The sequence below is a fragment of the Penicillium daleae genome (assembly GCF_028827525.1).
Source record: "Penicillium daleae strain IBT 16125 chromosome Unknown utg000007l_segment0_segment0, whole genome shotgun sequence".
In the NCBI taxonomy this organism is placed as follows: domain Eukaryota; kingdom Fungi; phylum Ascomycota; class Eurotiomycetes; order Eurotiales; family Aspergillaceae; genus Penicillium; species Penicillium daleae.
This window is the reverse complement of record NW_026623155.1, coordinates 2,161,042-2,176,353: the sequence shown is the minus strand read 5'-3', so window position 1 is coordinate 2,176,353 and position 15,312 is coordinate 2,161,042. Positions and strand designations below refer to the sequence as shown.

At 52.2% G+C, this 15,312-nt stretch overlaps 6 protein-coding genes across 6 annotated transcripts; 2 read left to right on the top strand and 4 right to left on the bottom strand.

Annotated features, from left to right (window-relative positions):
- Nucleotides 1-498: 498 nt before the first annotated feature.
- On the bottom strand, nt 499-2,027 carry N7458_007957 (uncharacterized protein; the record flags this gene model as incomplete). The annotated part of the gene is made up of 4 exons (XM_056911339.1): nt 499-761; nt 915-953; nt 1,272-1,588; nt 1,750-2,027. 4 exons carry the CDS (start codon nt 2,025-2,027, stop codon nt 499-501), a joined length of 897 nt encoding a protein of 298 aa, XP_056764165.1.
- Nucleotides 2,028-2,237: 210 nt separating this feature from the next.
- Nucleotides 2,238-3,479, bottom strand: N7458_007956 (uncharacterized protein; the record flags this gene model as incomplete). The annotated part of the gene is made up of 5 exons (XM_056911338.1): nt 2,238-2,450; nt 2,530-2,598; nt 2,641-3,162; nt 3,226-3,298; nt 3,337-3,479. The coding sequence occupies 5 exons, from the start codon at nt 3,477-3,479 to the stop codon at nt 2,238-2,240; spliced, it is 1,020 nt and encodes a 339-aa protein (XP_056764164.1).
- A 246-nt stretch (nt 3,480-3,725) lies between these two features.
- Nucleotides 3,726-5,949, bottom strand: N7458_007955 (uncharacterized protein; the record flags this gene model as incomplete). The annotated part of the gene is made up of 8 exons (XM_056911337.1): nt 3,726-3,974; nt 4,022-4,203; nt 4,292-4,545; nt 4,615-4,783; nt 4,880-4,988; nt 5,030-5,196; nt 5,422-5,850; nt 5,907-5,949. 8 exons carry the CDS (start codon nt 5,947-5,949, stop codon nt 3,726-3,728), a joined length of 1,602 nt encoding a protein of 533 aa, XP_056764163.1.
- A 515-nt stretch (nt 5,950-6,464) lies between these two features.
- N7458_007954 (uncharacterized protein) lies at nt 6,465-6,802 on the top strand (the record flags this gene model as incomplete). The annotated part of the gene is made up of 2 exons (XM_056911336.1): nt 6,465-6,619; nt 6,706-6,802. The coding sequence occupies 2 exons, from the start codon at nt 6,465-6,467 to the stop codon at nt 6,800-6,802; spliced, it is 252 nt and encodes an 83-aa protein (XP_056764162.1).
- A 1,044-nt stretch (nt 6,803-7,846) lies between these two features.
- Nucleotides 7,847-9,281, bottom strand: N7458_007953 (uncharacterized protein; the record flags this gene model as incomplete). The annotated part of the gene is made up of 4 exons (XM_056911335.1): nt 7,847-7,960; nt 8,065-8,411; nt 8,474-8,832; nt 8,887-9,281. The coding sequence occupies 4 exons, from the start codon at nt 9,279-9,281 to the stop codon at nt 7,847-7,849; spliced, it is 1,215 nt and encodes a 404-aa protein (XP_056764161.1).
- A 2,830-nt stretch (nt 9,282-12,111) lies between these two features.
- Nucleotides 12,112-12,339, top strand: N7458_007952 (aryl-alcohol dehydrogenase (AAD); the record flags this gene model as incomplete). The annotated part of the gene is made up of 1 exon (XM_056911334.1): nt 12,112-12,339. The coding sequence occupies one exon, from the start codon at nt 12,112-12,114 to the stop codon at nt 12,337-12,339; it is 228 nt and encodes a 75-aa protein (XP_056764160.1).
- Nucleotides 12,340-15,312: the final 2,973 nt, after the last annotated feature.

Sequence of the window (15,312 nt, the reverse complement as noted above, 5' to 3'; positions counted from 1 at the left end):
AGCGCAGGTGCGGCGCACGGCCATCCGCGATGGGAACTTCTTTTCTACTTCTACTACCATGCCCTTCTCCGGTCGATCTTGAGCGCCGGGAAAGATGTCCCGCAATTGTACTCCACTTGTTATCCGTACTGGTTTGGAAAAGACAAGACCGGGCAGTACGTGATTCCCATACAAGTCCGGAATGGCAAGGTGTTTTCGAGAATCTCGACAGACGCATTCGAGAGTAATTCGACCGAGAACAAGGCCTACCGGACTGCCCTAGGGGCAGTGTGTACTGCACTAGAGAAAGGTAAGGCCCTGGGAGTGGTATACGTCCTTACCGACTACTTTGCACAGCCCAGCGATTGGAAAGCGCAACTACGATACATTGCTGCAACTAGTTGTGCGAACATGTGGCGGTTCCTGTCGCCCGTCACACCACCCTATTATCCTGCAGGCACGCATATGAACGCCTGCATCTGGGCAGGCCCAACCTTGACAGCAAAGATTCAAAAAGTATCATTGTCCTGCGTCCGAGTCGAGTCGCAGGCTGATGGAAACGACATTGCCGGTTCGTATGACTGGAACGGACGACGGATCGGGGTGAACGGTGGGAAGCTGTCGCAGCAGGAGGTGCAAGTTGTGTGGGAGGCCTTCCCGCTCGCGGCCCACTGGCAACCCGGTGGCCCGAGCGAGGCAGATGCTGTGACCGTGATTGATATCGCCGGGGATGGCTTCCTTCAGGAGCCAGAGTTGGATCCTGACGAGGACGACGAAGGCGGCTGGGTACCCGTAACACTTGCTAGTCAATCCCTGGAGGGAGCGATGAAACACTTGACACTGTCGGACGGGGACAAGCCGTCAATCCCGCCCACGGGCTACTTCTACTGCAGCAGCAGGACCTACACTCCCTCAACAAGAGCGGGCGATCTCACCGGCCTGCAAGATGGGTTCGTCTCGAGGCTCCACATGGCCTGGATAGGCGTTGAAGCAGCTCCGACATCGCCAAGCCAAGAAGTCGCGGTTCTGAGCACCGACGAGCTATACAAGTGGCTGGACGCGGTCTACGGCATTCAGAAATTCACCCTCCAAGGAACCGCCTCAAGCATCACCGAGATGAGCCTCAACCTCGGCTTTGCAGGCTGCCAGCTCGAGTTCAGCACAGACGCGACGCCATGGGTCTTCGGCCTCCCGCTTGCCGTGCTACCTACCATTCCTCCGTCCACCGCCTCTCCTGTACTCTACTCCGACGACATGCTCATTTTCGGGCTGGCCGGCGTCACCGGCTCAACGACCACGACGCTCAAGGCGGTCTGCAACGAACTGATAGTGCCTGTGCCAGCCTTCCTCGCTGCCGGAGCCTCGGCCATAGGTCTTGAGTTGACGCCGGTAGCGGAGCAGGGTCATCGGAATGCGTTGTGGTTCATGCCTGGCATGGACTACGAGCCGGTGCTGCGTCTGGCTTTCAATGTCAGCGGCATCGATCCTTCGACGCCAACGGATCCTCTCAACAGCAAACTGTTTGCGGCACTCAACCTCGTCGTCCACTCGGCAAAGATCATCGTTCGAAAGTCGGGCACGTTTACAAACTCCAGCTCCGGCAAGGTGGCTATCAGACGTCAGTCTCAGCTGGCCTTCTCAATCGAGCTTGCGCTGAAGTCTGGAGGTACCACCGATCCGACTGTTGACGCCACGCTTGTCTACAACTTCGACGACGGGACGATGAGGATAGTGGTGGAGTGTAATCCGCTGGACGTATTGGAGCCCTACCTGCGTTGGATAGAGGGCAAGATGGGAATCACGACGGATATTGCAAAGTACCTCAAATCTGACTGGATCCCTACGCCTCGCCGTGTCACTCTCGATCTGGCGGCAGACCACTCCGTCCAGGGATTCGAGATCGACTTTGAACTGACGGCACCGTTTGGACAGGGTGTCATATTCTTGTTCACATTCTCCTGGACCAGTTCACAACAGCAAATGACGGCCAGCCTCTGGCCGGGGCCGATCACGAACACCTTGCTGCCATCGGGCATGACACCCAACATGCTGCCGAGTTACGAGGACTGGGATGTTTTCCAACCAACTCTCAAGAGCGCTGGGCAGAGCGTCCATCTGCTCGATCTAATTCCTGGTAATCTGTCAGAATCAGACCTCAATCTGCCAAACTCAATCAACGCCGATGTCCTCGGTCTCAGCCTCACCTTGACGAGGACTGTGCAGTCGGGCACAGGAGGTGATCAAGTGGAGGTAGAATTCTACGCTGCCATGGGATCAAATACTTCCGGGAACTCATTGGCGCAGTCATCCGGCTCCACCTTGCCCCAGATTAGTTTGGAGTCTTTTGGACTCGACCTGAGATTTGTTCTCGATCGGTCGGCCAGCTCAACCGGCTCAACCAGTTCCAGCTCCACTAGCTTCACCCTGAACCTGAACTTCAGTATTTGCATATACGCCCGGGACGCGGCCAACTACGAGCCGGCAATCCTGGGAGGTTCTGTCAATTATGCCAGATCAAACGGCAATTCGTCGTGGCAAATTGGCGCATACCTCGATCAGCTGAAGCTTGGGAACATTGTTTCCTTTTTCGAGGCCGACTCCCAAAACGGCGTGATGGATCTGATCGAGCACATCGAAATCAACACGCTAGAGTTGACCTACGATTACGACTCCGCGGGAAATGGGAGTCATTTTGTCTTTGAGGGGATTCTTCTCATGGGCGTAATGGAATTCGACTTGACTTTCGAACACTGGACCGACCACTGGACCTTCAAGGCACACCTCCTTGCGCCGGACACGACGGAAACCGTTGGTTCCGTCCTCGGCTACTTGACGTCGGACGTGGTACTCCCATCCTTTATTGGCAACATCAACCTGCTGGGTCAGAATACCGGCATTTCTCTCGAGATCTGGAAGGAGAAGCTGCTCATCAACGGCGTCGAAGTCGACTATATTGTCTTCAAGACGGACATAATTCTTGACAAGTTTAGCATGACATTCATCCAGTACAACACGGCTGGCTGGAAGGGACCGAAGCGAGTGTTCCGCGCCGCAATGTCTGGACCCCTCGACATTCCGAAGATTCCAGTTGTCGAGAACTTCACCCAACCTTTCGACGATCTCTACTTCCTCTACGTCCAGGACAAGTCCGGCCAGGCCCAAAGCGGCATCCTCCGCCAGGAGCTACCAATGCTCAATGAGAAGCTGGAGCAAGGGGAGCCGCCATTCATGTTCAAAGAAACTCACAAGCCGAATGCCACGGGCGCATACACGGTCACTGACACGGTCATTGACACGGGCTTGAGGTTCAGCGTCGTGGCTACTATCAACGGTCAGCCGACAGTCGTCCTCGACCACGCCTTCGGTTCGACGACGCCTCCAGCGTCGACTTCGGAAATGACGGTAAGACGCGGCGAAGCTCCCCAGGAGCCAACGACGTCCAGCGACTCCTCAATGTCTAGCTTCCACAAGACCATCGGGCCGCTGACCATCTCCAACATCGGCGTCCAGTACAAGGGCGGTCACCTGATAATCCTCCTGGACGCCACCTTCAAGCTCGGTCCGATCGACCTGTCCCTGCTCGGCTTCGGCCTCGACCTCGACTTCACGCAGTCGGGCGTCAGCCTGCTCCACCCCCGAGCGCAAAGGCCGCGATCAGCGGCCTGGGCTTCGGGTTCGCCCAGCCGCCCGTCACCATCGCCGGCCTCTTCGAGCATAAGGACATTCCGGGCGGCGGCGACCTCTTCCTAGGCGGCGTCGTAGTGACGTTTGAGCCTTATCTCTTCTTGGCCGCCGGGTGCTACGGCATCCTCTCGGACGGGACCAAGACGGTCGGCCTGTTCTGCCTGCTGGAGGGCCCGCTCGTCGAGCTCGAATTTGCCGAAATTACGGGCATCTGCGGCGGCTTCGGCTACAACACGGACCTCAAGTTCCCCACCATCGACACCGTCACGTCGTATCCGCTGGTCAACCATTCCCAGCTCGGAACCGATCCGCTAGACACGATCGAAAAGCTCCTCGATCCAGTGACCGGCTGCATTACCACCAAGAAAGGCACCGTGTGGCTTGCCGCCGGCCTTGACGTGGATGCGTTCAAGCTCTTGAACATGAGCGCCGTCGTTGCTGTGGAGTTCACGGCATCGAACATCAACCTGGGCATCTTTGCGGACGTGCGTGTATCCTTCCCATCACCGGCTCCGCCAGACCAGTCCAGCCAGGCCGTGCCTGCGTGGGTTTACGTGGAGCTGGGCATCGTGGCGACTGTGGACTTTGGAGCCGGGACGATGCTGGTGCAGGGCCAGCTCGCACCGACCTCCTTCATCCTCGACCCGGCCTGTCACCTCACCGGTGGCTTTGCTCTGGCCTACTGGTTCGGCTCGAACCAGCACGCCGGCGACTGGGTCTTTACCGTCGGCGGCTACCACCCTCGCTTTACGCCGCCGTCGTACTATCCCAACGCGCCCCGACTCGCCATCTCTTGGTCGCTTGACGACAGCCTCAGCATCTCGGGCCAGGCGTACTTCGCCCTGACGCCGAAGGTGGCCATGGGCGGAGGCGAGCTGAAGGCTTCGCTCTCGCTCAGTCCCTTGTACGCGTACTTCGACTGCTATTCCGACTTCCTGATCAAGTTCTCACCCTTTTACTTCATGGGCGACGCGGGAATCGACGTCGGAGTGCAGTTCACGCTGGATCTTTGGATCTGCACAATCCATATCAACGTCGACATCGGAGCACAGCTCTTCATCGAAGGGCCACCGATTCACGGATACGTGCACGTCGACTTCTGGGTGTTTGGATTCGACATCTACTTTGGAAATTCAGGTGGTGCTCCTGATCCCGTGACCCTCAAGGACTTCTATTACCTCCTGAAGCAAGCCGAGGCCTCCAAGTCAGCTGGAACGGCTCCCGCTGCCTTGGCCATTGCGTCCAAGGAGACCGAAACACAGAGTGGCCCCGAGAATGACTTCGACACGATCGACGGAGCTCAGCAGCTCAGCTGTGTCGGTGGTCTGTTGACGTCAGCAAACCAAGACCAGACGACGCAGCCGACCGTGGCGTGGCCGGTCCGAGCCGGGGCTTTCCAGTTCAGCGTTACGTCCCCGTTCGCATCGGACAGTGCCGGCGTAACCAGTGGCGCATCGACTCTGGGCAGCGGGCAGACCATATATGCTCGACCCATGCAGAACGCAAACAAACTGACCAGCGTGATGACCATCACTGTCACACGGCCAACCGAAGTCGAGGAAGGTGCGGCCGCGGAGGCGGCGTCGGATGTGACGGTGTCCGATTTCCGCATTCAAAAGACCATTTCTCAAGTGCCAGTATCAATGTGGAAGCAATGTGAGTGTCCTTTCCCCCTCTCGAATCCCTGTCTACTTGCCGTCCCCCTTTCTATTCATAATCTGGCCGTGCAAAAGACTTCCATATGTATCAGTTGCTGACCGGCTGCTGCGCCAATAGACTCGTCGGACGAAGATCCGCTCGCGGGCGGCAGCGCCGGCAACTTCATCGACACGCTGCTCGACGGCACCAAGGACACGCTCCTGGAGCACATGCTGGGGGTGACGGTCATCGCGCCCAAGCCGTACTGGCCGCCGCCGACGGTCGAGCCGCTCGCGCCCTTCAACGTGTCGGAGGCGAGCTCGCAGGACGTCCTCGCGCAGCTGCCGGCGGCGCCGCTCGACGCGGCGAGCACGGCCTGGCAGGCGCAGGCGCCGCCGGACCCGGACGCGTGGGCGCGCGTCCCGCAGTACTGGGCCACGCCGGCCGTGGCGCCGAGCGACAGCGTGGCTGCGTGGGCGCTGGCCATGGGCTGGAAGGCGACGGACTTGACAGCCGATGCGCCCGCCGACCTCGTGGCCGATTTCGACGCTTATGTCATGGCGGTTCCGCAGATGACGGTCGCAGCGGCCTGATGGGGAGCTTACAGAGAGGCGTTGTCGTGCTCACGCGCGCGAATGTTGAGTGCATGTGGGAAATCGTCGGTCGTTTCTCGTGGAATATTATTCCTGGTGGTACTTTGGAAAGGCGCACACATGTGAATCCTTCACCTACAATAAAGGTATATGAGGCGATGTGGTTTACGAATCCTTGGTATGAGGGGTAGGACAGCCATGGCAGAGGATGTCAGACTGTCTGGCTATTTGATGCAGCACTCAGAGAATGTGTTTCTCCTTCATTTTATCCCCAACCAGATCGTTCACACGGTAAGGCTATACATACAAGCACAGTCCAGTAATTGCGTGGTTTGTGGCGTGACTTCTGGCGTGGGAGCCCGGGGGCTTTCGACGACAGAGAATGCACTTCACTCGGTCTCCTTGCCCCAAATCCGGTCACGCCATGGTCAACTGCGGCGGAGTTTGTCCGCGAGTCGCGTGTCACATACTGAAATGTGTTAATTATAATACCTTGAAAATCCCGCAGAAAGTTGTCGCTTTCATGTTGGGCGTAGAACACCGCGACCCGAGAGGCCTTGAGAGCCGAACATGGAGTCGCATATCCGCACCCGTACCCGCGCCCGCGCCTGCGACGGCGACGGCGACGGCGACGATGACGACGACGACAACGACCAAGATGCGAAGCCTGTTTCAGGATTTGCCAGACTCGGACTCGACGTGCCGACGGTTGTTGTCATGCTAAAGTAAGCTTCAAGTCTCATCCGCTCGATGCTCTGTGTCCTCGCGCGACAAGCTGCTGATGGACACACCTCACGTACCACAAAAATAGGGGCTCATTACCTCCCACCATAGCAATTGCTATGTATCAATCTAGCGTGGTGTCTGGCTACTTCCTGACCTTTGGCTACTTCATTGCTGACTCCTGAAGACAGGGCTTACCAATCTGACATGTCTACAGATGAGTCTCCTTCCAGCCTGCCTTCTACTAGATCGCTTGTTCCCGACCATAGTCACCATGTCGCTTTTGATATTCAAAAAGTCAGCGTCAAAGCACAGGACCCAATTCCCCGCCGGCTGAATTCCGGAGCCTTTGAAAAGAGTAACGCTGGTGGTCCAACATCAGCGTCACCTAGAGGAAGACGCATTCCGGCCATCCAGCGGAGAAGAACAATTAGGGGATATCCAAAAAGCCTGTCCCTCCCCAAGCTCTGCAAGTTGGACAACATCTCCGCAGTGCTACTTGTGAGACGGGAATTCCCATGGGATACGTATCGGCGGGCCATGACATGCGATACAACAACACCTTAGCAATCTACCAACCCCAAGACAACCTCAATTAAATATCATGCAACCTCTTCCCATTTATGTACCCTACTTTCTATCTTCCATTACTCACTCCTGCGAGACTCCACGTTCAAAACCGGCAACACAATATCCATCCTATCTTGCACAAATGGTTCCTTCCTCACACCAACCTTTATTTTAGCTCAGTAGGCTAACAAACTTCCAGAACTATATTTCTGATGCTGGACCCTGCCACATTCATGATAGAATGCGGTTGAGAAAGCCACATCTTAAAGACAACCTCCCAACCCAACTATGTCTTCTATGCAATCGGGCTTTCTGCATCGACCACAAGGGAAAGGAGGAGGGTGTCTGCGAGATCAATCATGAGACATACTATCGTAACCATGCGGGGGTCCAGAAGTACCTGTATCGGACGTATGAGGAATGGAAGAAAGATTATGAGCAGATGATGGTTGATGAGATGTCGGGGAATGAGGGGGAAATGGTTGGGAGAATAGAACCCGAGTCCCTGGGCAGACAACTCACATGTGGGTCTTCCAAAGAGGCATGAATGTCTGACAGGATCTTCAAATACGACTTCCACCTCAATAAGTCCCATATTCGAGAAGAGTGAGAAGAAGCATTGCTGAAAGTGACAACTGGGAATGGGGTTGATTTTGCTACTATTTCTCCAACAGGACTAGCTGGTTCAGAGCCCGCCCAGTTTTTTCAACGTATTCGGTAAGCGAGTCGGACACCCATGTTGCGCGGTATAACTGGATAGGTCTCATGCGACGCTACATGAAGAATATACCGGCATTCTTAGAATCTAGGATGGGCAAACCACGATCCTTGAGCTTTGAGATATCCAATCTTGGCTCCTTCAACATCGAGACCATACCTCCGACGAAGGCATTCGGCGAATGGTTTTCAGCCAGTCAATTTCTGCCGTTGATAGTGCTCTGGCTTCCACGGCGAGGGAATCACGCATTTGCTGGAGTCGTACTATCTCAGGATGATTTGATAGAGACGCTACCATACTCTCAGGCAAGTCGTCATATGTGGACGGGGCTCGAGGGTCAATGTAGCGACTCTGGTGGCTCAGAATGTTCATTAACGCATCCTCAGAAGGTATCCCAAGAAATGCGGCCTGAACATGGGTCTGGACACGTTCGTCCATGTATTTCTGGAACGTGCTGGCATAGACATGACCCATCACTTGTTGGAGCAAGGGAAGCGATGCAGTTTCTGATCGAAGTTCCTGCGTTGGTTCCGAAAAGCTACTACCTCGGGGAGGTAACAGGACTTACTATCGACAGCCTCGCCTGTACCTCGCCGGAGGTCGTAAGGTCTCATTGCCCGAATCATACCAACTGCCAAACTCAGCCGCTGGAGAAAATATAGATACGTGTGGTACTTGGGAGGCTTCATGCCATCAGTGCTCATCCCGGAGGCGCTTGAAATAGGTTGCCGACAGATAGGCACGTTGAGTTTGTCTGGTTTGAAACGCATCTTCAGGGAGCGGCGCGGATAGCGAACACGGGTGCTGAAGGTATCCTGAATGGAACGTATGTCCGATACGAATGCATCGTCAAGAATAGCCATTGCAAGCACAAGAAGTATGACATCGAATATTGGCTCCTTCACCCCGGACATCAAATATATTTTCCTTTCAGACATTGTTAGTCTGCTGATGCACGATCAAAGCCATAACACCACTCACCTTTTTGGTCTGATATGATGACCCTTTGTATGCTTTAAGTCGACTTCCATGACAAGGTGATCACGGATGCCGCCAGGATTTAGTAACAAAATCAAGCTGATCTGGCCATAACAAAGAGTTTTAAGATCCTCATTTCTGAGGTCCCAATCTTCAGCTTCAGCTTCTCTGCCATCGTCCGCGTTGTCAAAGAAGTGTTGAACGTTGGTTCGCTCATTCTTTTCGACGTCAACTAGAGCCCCTGGCCGGCTTGCCGTATAAGCCGACACTAAGAGAAGGAAGGCGAGCTGGATGATTTGCCGACCATCAGGATACGGCGTTGTGTCCTTTGTCCAATGGTGATGAAGGACAATATACAGGTCATCAACTTTCATGACGGGTTTCTCTCCAACGGACATGTCGAGGTTATAATGTGTGACCAAATGTTCTTTCATATACTATCGCTCTTTGTCAGAACCCACTAATAGTAAGAGAGGCATAGTCACTCACATTATTGATGTCCTGGCAGCACTTCGCATGGAGGCTTCGTCCCACGGCTTTGCGATAGAGCTAGCACCATAACCTCCAGTTCTCATGTAAAGCGCTAAACTTTTTGATATTGGAGTTGTCAAGCATCCACTCCAGAAAAAGCATGACATCTTCTTTCTGTGCCATGACAAGGAATTGGAGAGGGTCCTCCCCTAAATGGGCACAGTGTCTGACTCTGTTAGAAGAATCCCGAAAGGTAAGGTCCAAAGCTAGGCTTATCTGACCCATTTTCTTTTGATTGACTGGATGTTGTTTTTGGTTGAAACGGCATGTCGCTTCTGAACAATACCTTTCTCCAGTTGCTGGCGGCGCCGTCGATAATACTCCGGGCTGCGGACATGCTTCTTCTTTGAAGCAGGATGGTTCAAAATAGACATGCCTCAGGAAGTAACAGCTTCGGCCAAAGAAGGTGGGCAAGCACTGAGGCCGCCGAAGAACAATTGGATGACGAAAGGAAATAGTAAAGACTGGAGTTCAGAAGAATCCAAAGAGTAGTAAGGCCCTCCTCTCTCTTTTACGCAGTCCACCGAGCAATTTCTACGAGCTGATGGTGCGGGATAGACTCATTAAATATTAGAGGAAAGGGAGGGCTGAGATATTTCAGCGCCAAAAAAAGACCTTTCTAATTTGGTAATAAGCGGCTACAAGCGGATTACGGACAGGGCAGGCCATTACGACACACCTGATCGTCTTCCCTGAGCTCCCTGAGTGAAGGGTGAGCTGATCACTGAGCAACCCTGAGTGCTCAGTGAGTATATACTAAAAAGGGTCGTGTTGGATCACGTGCATTATGGTGACTAAGATTCTTGGTAAAATGGACGCTTAAAGTGGCGTCAGAAGTAACCATTTTCAGCGCCCAATTTACCGTCACCTAGTGTTGTGGTGTAATCTAGTATAGGATATGTAGCGACTATGTTATATTAATAGATTTTTAACGGTTTAGAACTAGAGATAGATATAGCGTATAATAAGGCTTATCACCTGGTAAGGTTACATTGTGTGACTTCGCAGAGCTCGAGAAGAAAAGGTGGAGTAATGTTCAATTCTTTAGAGGAGAACTCTCCTTCTGTATTCTTGTGATCAGTGTGTGAAGCGGTGACTCCTTCACCTCGGGCGTATTTTATAAGTCCTAAGACCTTTCAGGAGCAAGAGTCATCTGAGGCGAAGGAATTCAGGTTGCCAATGAGGCAGACTGCATATATTGTGCCTTTGTTCTGGAGCCCCGACGGGACCCGCTCCAGCTTTCTATTGAGAAGAGATGTAACTTGTGAAGCAACATGATGGAAGTCATAAACTTTCGGTGAGCTTGGCAATGGGATTTGATATATTGCAGATGCCGAGAAGATAGAGCCGGCAAGATTTGCTGCAAAGTTGGTGTGGCAACGCATTTTGGGAGTATGTATTGGTAAAAATGCCCCTTTCAAGTGAAGTTGCGAGCGTATCATGGTTACAGTTGATCGAAGTTCTGCATCAGATGGTCGACACTAGATATGGCCGCACGGAACACGTGCCGACCGCCGATATGGTCTGTCAACGACTTCGCCAGTGTGAAATCCCAAAATCCCACTGAAAATCGTGGCTTGATGTTTCCGCGAACTTTCCATGGCCCTTGGTTGAGGTTCCGATTGGGGAGATCCTTGCAATGACGAGGGGATTTCGCTATCGTAAACACGTTCCATTTTTCCATTCGGAGCATCTACGACCGCCAGGATAGTGCTCGTCGCATTTTAATTTAACTTGTTACAACTTTGACAGCCCGTTCGGGGCTTGGTGTGGGGTCTTCGTCCTGTTCTGGAGGACTTATTCCAAACGAAATTTGCCCAGGCATCGTATTTCATTGGCAATGCCATTCGGCAATGATTAGGAATGTTCGCTGGGGCAGCAGTCGTCGAGAAAGGATGTTTCTGATTGACGTCAAAGTGAGGCTAAATCGATATTCCTCATATGTCGTAAAGGTTTCCAGAAAGAGGGAATTCTCGTACCTCGAGCAAGATCAAACTCTACATAAGGCATCTTGAGGATTTTCGTAGCCTACTGAGCCCTGACACAGCAGCTTTACGCTCACCTAGACTGAAGTGTTTAATTATCTCTGGCCAGCTTCTCTCAGCTAATCCTGAATGTAAATCGCTGGTTGCAGCATGTATATAAGATGGTGGATAGATTCGGTAGACAACCCACTTTGTCCAGCAATCTTTTAACTCGTTCCATGGACTATATTTCTCAGTATTGCTTTGTCAACTAACATGAACTTTAACATACCTCAACCACCAACAGAGCTAGATCGATAGCCCATTCTGTCTTCCAAATGTGGCATCCGCGTCTTCTCTCTTCAGCTAGGCTCTGTGTCACTCGGAGATTCCTGGTCATCCTTCATGGGCTCAATGAACAACCAGCAGGCATTCAAGCTGCTTGACGCTTATGTGGCTTCCGAAGGCAATTTCATCGATACGGCAAGCCACTATCAAAATCAGGAATCCGAGATTTGAATAGGAGAACGGATGGAAGCCAGTGAAAATCGCAACTAGTCGGTTACTACGACTGAATATACGTTTGAATACCGGACGTGTGAGCTATGCTCGGGAAAAACACCCAATCACTGCAGAAATAACCAACGAAGCCTGTATATGACGGTCCGGGATCTGTTCGCCAAACTGAAGACGGCATGGATTGATATCCTTAATACAGTGGTAGGACCACGCCATGTCCATCGAAGAGGTCATAGACAATCTGCATATCTTGATAGAGCAAGGGAAAGTTCTGTATCTTGGAATATCAGATGTCCTGGCGTGGAATGTTGGTGTGGCCGCTGCTTCTGTCGGGATGGCCCTATTCTGTATCTACCAGAACCGCTGCAATGCTATGCTTTGTGGCTTTGAAAGTGAGATTCTTCTTATGGCTCTTTTCTCGCTCCATGGGCCATCTTGGTAGTGGAAAGTCCCAGACGAAGGAACAGGCTCCCCCGGCGAGTAGCCTCAGGTCACACATAGATCATCTTCACAGCTACTTGCCAGCGCGAACCCGATGTAGGGCCGGATTCTAGTCCAAAATATGAGAAGCACAAAAGGTACGCTCAACACTAGAAGCCTCAAGCTAAGTTAGATCAGATATGCAATTATCAACCCGTGCGTCATCCATGTTCCATTAAATTAAACAATCCATCAGCTCTCCAATTCAGCCACCGTTCTAGAAATCAAAACACAACACTAGACTCATGCATAATAGATCAATCCCTCTAATAGGCCTATGATCTACCGAACAGTCTACTAGATGAAGCAGGTAGTACGTCCCTTCCTTCAACCTCTCTACGAGCGACCCGACAAAACCTGCTGAAGAAACCACTCCCTGTAGTTCAGATGATCTGCCTTGCGTCTTAACAGGCCACAAGTGTGAGGAGAGGGTCTGAGACGTAGCACATGGTTGGCGCAGAGGGGCTTCCGGTTATTGCGTGGGTAACCACTGAGAGGGCGTATATAGGCGCCCTAGGTGATAGGCTTTACAGGTTGGAATCCTGAGGGAGGGGTCGAGACCGGGGAGATGGGCTTTAGGTTTGGGGGATTTGCGAGATTTGCAGTGCAGATGACTGAGGTGGAGGGGGGAGATGTGATGGGGGAGGCGATGTCACACTTTTTGCGGCGGCTTTGGCGGGCGGGCGATCTGTCAGATGCACAACGGCGCAAATGGACATATAGCGTGATGTATGAGGGATGATGGACCATAGAGAGATTCGGGGCTTGCGACTTACTGTACTAGTGCGGGGTCGCTGTGTTTAGAGTAGAAGAACTTGAAAATGATAGTACCACTCTGATAATATATCCTAGCAGCATTATCAAGTAATCTCTTTGATATACGGGTAGCTTACTATGCAGAAATATTGCAGAAGACACTAAGCTCAGACATCTTCGATTCGAAGGCCGATCAGGGCACCCCCCGGAGCATTACTCGGGTCCGTTAGCCAGTCCGACGGGTCCCAGCCTCGCAGCCTCATAGCCTTGAAGCAAGCTGCATCGTAAACCTGCAAGAGTCCAGGTACTGGTAGGTAGGTCCAATCCCGCTACCAATAGTAGGCAACGGCCAGCTCGTAAACAATAAATGATGCAAGCCTTTAGTGTCCGACAGCATCGCCAGACGCGCCAGTTCCCCTCCAGCCGGGTCGCTATAAGAGGTATACATGCATCAAAGCGACCAACCATCGACATGCAGAGGGTCAAAGCTCTTTACGAACGTCCTGCTTGACACTAGAACATGCACCGGATCGGAGTGGCCCCCCAAGCCACAATATGCAATATGCACAGCAGCACCTGCTCACAGGTGCCGTGCGCACAAAATGATTTACCGTCGTGATAAGACTGCTTCGAGAAGACTGCCTGCGGTTGTAAATGCCGCATCGGGAGAGGAGGGTTAGACCGAGGATAATTTAGGGGTCAGATGCACCCCCGACGTGTGGGAGTGCGATGGATGCATGGTCGCCCTGTCGGAGGGCGTGATGTCCATCAATATTAAGCACTCGCCCGTGTACTGCGGCCATTCAAGTGCTGCCGATGGAGTGAATGCTGCACATCGCTCTTCTTAGCAGGTGCAAGGCATGACATAGGGCTTGGTGGCTATCTAGGATTTGATGATCGAGACTGGCAGTCAAATGCTATATATTGTCGAGGATGCTATGTATGGTCGAGGTGTATCACCACTGCCTTGCCCAATCGCAGGCTACAGATGGCTCTTTCTAAACTCCGGCTGATCTCAACCAAGCCGCCTTGCCATACCTAAAAACAGAAGGTCCACAGCTTTCCCAGAACTTCCACATTATTTGTTTTCTGATGCCTATTAGAAACAGGGTATCCTAGATAATATCACTATCTCGTCTACTAATAGGTGCGAACAGCATGCAAGCCTTCTCAAACTTGCGTTATTCATGCGCATAGTCGTAAACTGCTAATGGCGGCCTTATGCAATCTAGAATCTAGGTAAGCGCATTGTATCCAACGAATGAATTTTCTGGCAACTTGTCTTAGTGAGGCTATGATGGTACCTGTGTCTCAACAGCAGAGTCTATGTTACCCAGGTAGCAGCAATACTGCGGCTCTGTTTGTATATTCGGTCTCCTTGTAAATGTGAGTGTAATGGCTAAAGCACCTAAAAAAGAGAGAGCATGACTCGTTCGTAATGCCGACGGAGATGTTTTTTGTTAGGTGCTAAGCAGTGAAATCAATGTCGCGGGACCTACCGCTGCTGCCATGCAAATATCTTGGGTCTCTAAGAACGTGGACATGAAAGAAGTTTCTGCGCTTTCGCTATAGGTAGCTTCCCTGGAGCTTTCAAGATCAAAGGACAGTGATCGGTGGCGTTTTAAGTCAAAATTTGGTTCCCTGGGCTTAGCTCTAGGAGTATTGGATGAGTCCTCTAGCTTAGCTCGTGATGGTTCATTAATACTGGCTTGCTTACTCCATCGTCAGCGTGGTCTACCCAGGACTGGGCTATCTTTCAAAAGATTCGTCTCGAGCTGCTTGAAAGTACCAGGGAACGATGGTGGCTTAGTCGTGAGTAGTTTATAGTGCTGAATGGCATAGATATTAATACAGAGCGGACTTAGTAGGACAGGTGCTTCAGGCATCTGTCTCGCTTAGTGATGTTTGCTACTTAGGGAATCTGTGACCAGCTTGATAAGGGTCAGCTAGATTCTTTTTTCAACAAAACAACATCCATTGAAGATTCTGCGTTTGCGTACAAGGCTTTGTTTGGGTTTTGTAGAAAGTGAGCGAGGCAAAAAGAAAAAAGAAAGGCCCGAGCCCGGGATCGAACCGGGGACCTCGCGCAGTCAATGCTTTGGGTGAACCCCTGGAGGAGCTGTTAGTAACTTGATAGATGATGATTGGTTGATTGCAGGGAGAGCTTACTAAGCGCGAA